The sequence below is a fragment of the Grammomys surdaster genome, unplaced genomic scaffold (genome assembly GCF_004785775.1).
Source record: "Grammomys surdaster isolate TR1022 unplaced genomic scaffold, NIH_TR_1.0 126063, whole genome shotgun sequence".
NCBI classification, from domain to species: domain Eukaryota; kingdom Metazoa; phylum Chordata; class Mammalia; order Rodentia; family Muridae; genus Grammomys; species Grammomys surdaster.
Window position 1 is genome coordinate 4,337,947 of NW_021620873.1, and position 5,434 is coordinate 4,343,380.

At 40.1% G+C, this 5,434-nt stretch overlaps 1 protein-coding gene across 5 annotated transcripts in view; it reads right to left on the reverse strand.

Annotated features, from left to right (window-relative positions):
• Positions 1-5,434, reverse strand: part of Phkb (phosphorylase kinase regulatory subunit beta) — a 172,927-nt gene that overhangs the window by 91,524 nt on the left and 75,969 nt on the right. For all 5 annotated transcript variants that reach the window (XM_028755473.1, XM_028755471.1, XM_028755474.1 and 2 more), the window contains 2 exons: positions 3,225-3,282; positions 2,141-2,218 (listed from right to left, as the gene is read on the reverse strand). In XM_028755473.1, the coding sequence (XP_028611306.1) occupies positions 2,141-2,218; positions 3,225-3,282 (136 nt within the window). The remainder of the gene's footprint in view (positions 1-2,140; positions 2,219-3,224; positions 3,283-5,434) is intronic.

Here is a 5,434-nt window from a genome sequence, read left to right on the forward strand (position 1 = left end):
TCTCTCTCTCTCTCTCTCTCTCTCTCTCTCTCTCTCTCTCTCTCTCTCTCTCTGTATATGTGTGTGTGTGTGTGTGTGTGTGAATAATATGTATGTATATATGTATGTATATATAGTATACAGATATTCAAAGCCATAAGAGAAGTTATTTTAAATAGGATTAGCCTATAGAAGCATTGTAAATGAGATAATATTTAACCTTTAATGAAGAATTATAATTCTGAACCACTGGTTAGTACAAATGAATCCCTGTTTATATATTAAACCTATCTTCTACAGTTCAATGTCACTGAGGAAAAGAAAAACAATCTTTTCTTAAAACATATCTTTTAAAGCTACACCTTTCAGAAAATGAAATCATTATTTAAGAGATACATTCCTTGCAAGGTGTGGCAGACGACAGTTATTTTGTAACAACAATCCACAGTAAAGTTAATTTTGCAAAATTAAACAATGGCTTTGAAACTGAAACAATGGCTTTTGCTGCCTTCTTCATGCATGAATTGGTAGTGATATAGGTGTCTACAATCAGAGAAAGGGGTTATGGCCTCTGAGGAACACTGCGACCATCACTCTGAACATGAAGCCATAGAGTAGAGTATGATAGGTAGCCACTTCCACATGTCCATGATCCATCCCTTCCTGAATAGTAAAAGGCCTGATTCCAGAAATATTTCATTATTGAACAATTTCTTAAGAAGACAAGTACATATTGAAAACATAACTCCCTTTAAAATTTAGTATTAATTTTTAGTTTAAAAATCTTTCTCCTTAAAGATAGTACACCTTAGAACATTACAAGCATTGAAAGGGCAAAACAAAATATGAAGTATGTAACTGAGGTATTCCTGGAATCCTGGGTGCATGCATGAGTGCACACAAGCACACACATACATACACACACACACATACACAAAGACACACACACAAATGCACACACACAGTCACAAACTTCATGTGCAACAAGGAATGGGACCCAGTGCTGTGAATGACAGTTCATGCATTATGTGCGTAAGACTTCGTTTATGTTTTGACTAGCACATCAAAATTTAACTTACATATAATTTTCAAAGCTATTCTCATGAGATTATAGTTCTATTAATATTTCTGAATCCCAAATCCCAACGATATCTAGAATACTGTTCTTGAATTCCGTTGAGTATTCTACAGTTATGTTTTTTATGGGCCCTATTGACCTTTAAACCTTTGAACCAATACATTCTTACTCCTAAGATTTGGCATTTTGACTATTTCTAAAACATGAAACCCATCTTCCAAGAATGACATCTCAGTATCAGGGCAAACATCAAAATATAATGCTAAAAGCCCCAGATGCTTCTCTGAAGAGGAGTCTAGAATACCCAGTCAATGTTCCTGCCTATATCCAAGAAAAGTCTTTTCAGGCAGCCCTCCGCAGGTCTGCAGCTTCATTCACTGTGTTGGCTGGTCGTATGTCAACCTGATACCCAAAGTAGAGTCACCTGAAAGAAGGGAACTGAAATTGAGAAAATGCCTCCATAGGCATGGCTGTAAAGCATTTACTTAGTGATGGGAAAAGACCCAGTCCATTGTTCTGTGCCTGGGCTGGTGGTCCTATATTCTATAAGATAGCCAGCTGAGCAAGCTAGGGAAGTGAGCCATCCCTCCATGGCCTCAGCACAAGCTCCTGCCTTCCGGTTCCTTCCCTGCTTGAGTTCCTGTCCTCACTTCTTTTGATGATGAACAGCAATATGGAAGTGTAAGTCAAATGAACCTTTTCCTCCGCAACCTGTTTTTTGGCCATGGTGTTTCATTGCAGCAACAGACACTCTAACTAAAACACTCACCTAGCCATACAATTTTAGAAGACTTGGCTGTAACACTGCACAGAGAAGTGGAACTATACCATGAACATCACACAATTCTGTCCATATGCAAACTACCTCAGTATCACCACATCCATGACCATCCCTGCCATGCCTAATGAACTACTTTTGTAAAACACATTGTTAAACTAAATTAATAGAGGTCATTCTAATTTCAATTGAGGTCTCATTTATTTTTCAATCTAATATAAATGAATTTTATAAAGGGCTCATGTACACATTTCAAATGAACAAGGAAACACTGGTGGAAAGAACTCTTGATAAAAGAGCTGTACCTTCTGTGGTCTGGTGAAGCAAAGGTGTCAACAGGTCCTGATATTCCTTGACTTGTTCAAGATTGCCTCTAAAAACACCTAAAATGTAAAATACAAAACCCAACACAGGCTGTGCTTAATAAGCAGACAAAGATTTTTCCTTATTAAAACTTCTAAGCCTTTAAAAAATTATTGTGCCAAAGTATATGTAAAGGAAAACATAAAACTAAAGAGAAATGCACATATGTGTGACATATAACAATTGACTTTAGAAAGTCACATTAGCATTTAGAATTAAATATTGAATTAATTGAAATTTCACTATACATAAGCATAAATGGCATAGCTAGTCAATATCATGAACATAGAATTCATGACTTCTATGATAAGCTTTTCTATGTAAGTATGAACAAGATACTGGCATCAATATTAATAACTTCTATGAGATTTAAGAAAGTCTTTAAGCATGTGGAAGGTAAGGACAGAAATCTAACGCTGTCCTCTCACTTCCAATCCAGTGCTGAGACATGTATGCCCCTGTACTCACAGGAATTCATGCACACACATCATATGCACATACACGTGATATTTTTTTAAAATTCCATAACGATTTGACATTCACTTGGAAAGCAGGACAACATAAAATACAGAGTTGTTACCATCGCTGAAGTCTAATTTACTTCTAGATGAATGGTACCATTCATTTAAGCTATTTTTACTGTTTTTATTTAGTGTGTTTGTATGTGCGTGTTCATGTGAACATTCAGGTGAATATGCATGTGTGTGCATGTGTGTGTTGAAGACAGAGATTGACACTAGTATCTTCCTTAATCCCTCTCCAAATATGAGACAAAGTATCTCAACTGAGCCTGGAGCTCACTCATCTGGTTAATCTGGTTGGCTGGTGGCTTTAAGGATCCATCTATCTCTGCCCCCAGCACTGAAATTACAGCCATGTGCTTTCGAGGCAGGTGCTAGCAATTACACACATGTTTTCATGCTTACATGGCAAGCACTTTACGCATGGAGCCATCTGCCCAACCCTCAACTATTCTTTAAGCCACTCGTAGTCTGCATCTTCAGTTTTTGGAAGAAGTTCACTTACCATCAATCATCATGTAAAGGAAGAATATGGGAAATTCACATTCAATGCCATCAAACAGCTAAAAGAAAAATTAAAACATTAAGATTTCTATTAACAAACTATAGTAATTACATTTTAAGTTATATGCAAGGGACTTTTTACAGTAATACATTCGGCTTGAGGCCAATTGTTCTTTATGTATTTTTCAGAACTTTTATTCAAAAGCTCATTCATTCAACTCAATAACTAGCAGTCACTAAATGAGTATGTAGTAAGCACTCACTGACACCCAGCACTAACTAGAGCAGTGCAGCACTAACTAGAGCAGTGGTTCTCAAACTTCCTAATGCTGCAACCCTTTAACACAGTTCCTCATGTTGTGGTGACCTCCAACCATACAATTATTTCACTGTTACTTCATAACTGTAACTTTGCTACTGTTGTGAATTGTAATGTAAATATTGAGAATATTTGATAATGTGACCCACAAGTTGAGAACCACTGAGTCAGACAGAACACTAGAGACAAAAGTTAGTCATTTTGCCCCAAGAGGCTCACAACCCAGTGGGGAGGCTGGCAAATGAATGAATAACCACTGCACAGTACACACTGTCCATACACAGCACATCAGGAACACAGATTAAGAAACATCTGATTCTGCCTTGAGTACCAGGGAAGGGTTATATGGCAAGAAAGCAGCTAAAATGATGCACAGAGCAAGGAGTAGAAATGCCAGTCTCATGGGGGACAAAGCATGTTAAAGAAGCTATCCTAATGCACTAATTCTACAATGCACAGGCAGAAGCAGGAAAAGCTGAAGCCCAGCAGGTGGGTGGGAAGATGCTCAAGACCTGCACAACCAGGAGACTCGGAGGTCAGTGAACCAGTGGACACTGAGAAGGATCAGAATCTTTCTTACACTGACTCCCAGGCTGGGAGGTTGGCAATACTTAGCAGTCATGGAGCAAGAAATAAGGAAATCAACTCAAAGCCTTAAAAGCAATTTAAAGAGAAAAAAAAATGACAGGCCAGACCCATGTGTCTCAATTTGGGCAAAAGAACTCATGTGCAAGCTAGGCTATGTGGTACCATACACAGCCTCCACTAACCTGATGCCAACTCAAGCGAGAATCTGAAATCTACAGATCCTGTCCATGTTGAGTTGGGTGACAAAATTGTCCTATGTTATCAACTACCAGGTTAAGCCAAGGAATAATACAGAAAAGAGGGAAAAAATAGGATTTCTAAAGGGGATAAAAGTGATTAAGTGGTTGGGCTGGCAAGATGGTTCTATGGGAGAGACTGACACTTGCTTATGTTAAGCCTAAGGACCTCAGTTCCATCCCTGGGACCCACATGGTGGAAGGAGAGAACTAATTCACTGGAGCCTGTCCTCCGATCTCCATATGCTCATCATGGCACACTCATACAAATGGTCATGTGTGTGCACATGCATAACACACACACACAATCAGTAAAATGCTTAATTTAAAAAAGAAAAAAGATGGTTAAGTGGTTAGGAGATACCTAGGGGGACTCAGATATGGGCCGAGGCAGAGAAGCAGGAGCTGGATGCAGGCAGACTGAACTGACGATGTATGTCTAGCAGCAGGTGCACACATAGGGAGGACACTTTCAGGCACACTATGAGTCAGGGATAGGGTCCATTACTAGCTACAATAGCAGTGAGAACTTGGTAGGAAGAAAAGCACAATGAGGATGGATCACAGAAGTAGAAGGAGATGGAAACTGACAGAGAGATGGTAGAGATGGAGGAGAAAATGTGGTCACAGGAAATAGAATACTCCAAAAAAGAGAACATAGTTAGTACATACAGACACCAGAGACTCAGCAAAATACGGTAAGCAAGCATTCACTCTAACCCAGTCACTGAAACTGCCTGAAACCAGCCCAGAGCCTGCACAGGCCAACAAGGTGTCCCCTGTCAGTGCTGCTATTTTGAAAGCTTGTGAGAACGTTCTAAGGTAAGGCTGGGCTGGCAGCTGACAGAGCACGGTGCTAGAGGTCAGCTTTGAGACTTATGACTCAGGTAGCTTCGGCTTCCAGCTAGACTGCCCGTAAGACACACACAGTCCATGCTGCCAGAGAGGCCAGCCACCCCACAGACACGCCACCCCACAGACAGGCTGCCAGAGAGGCCAGCCACCCCAGACACGCCACCCCACAGACACGCCACCCTACAGACACGCCACCCCTACAGACACGCCACC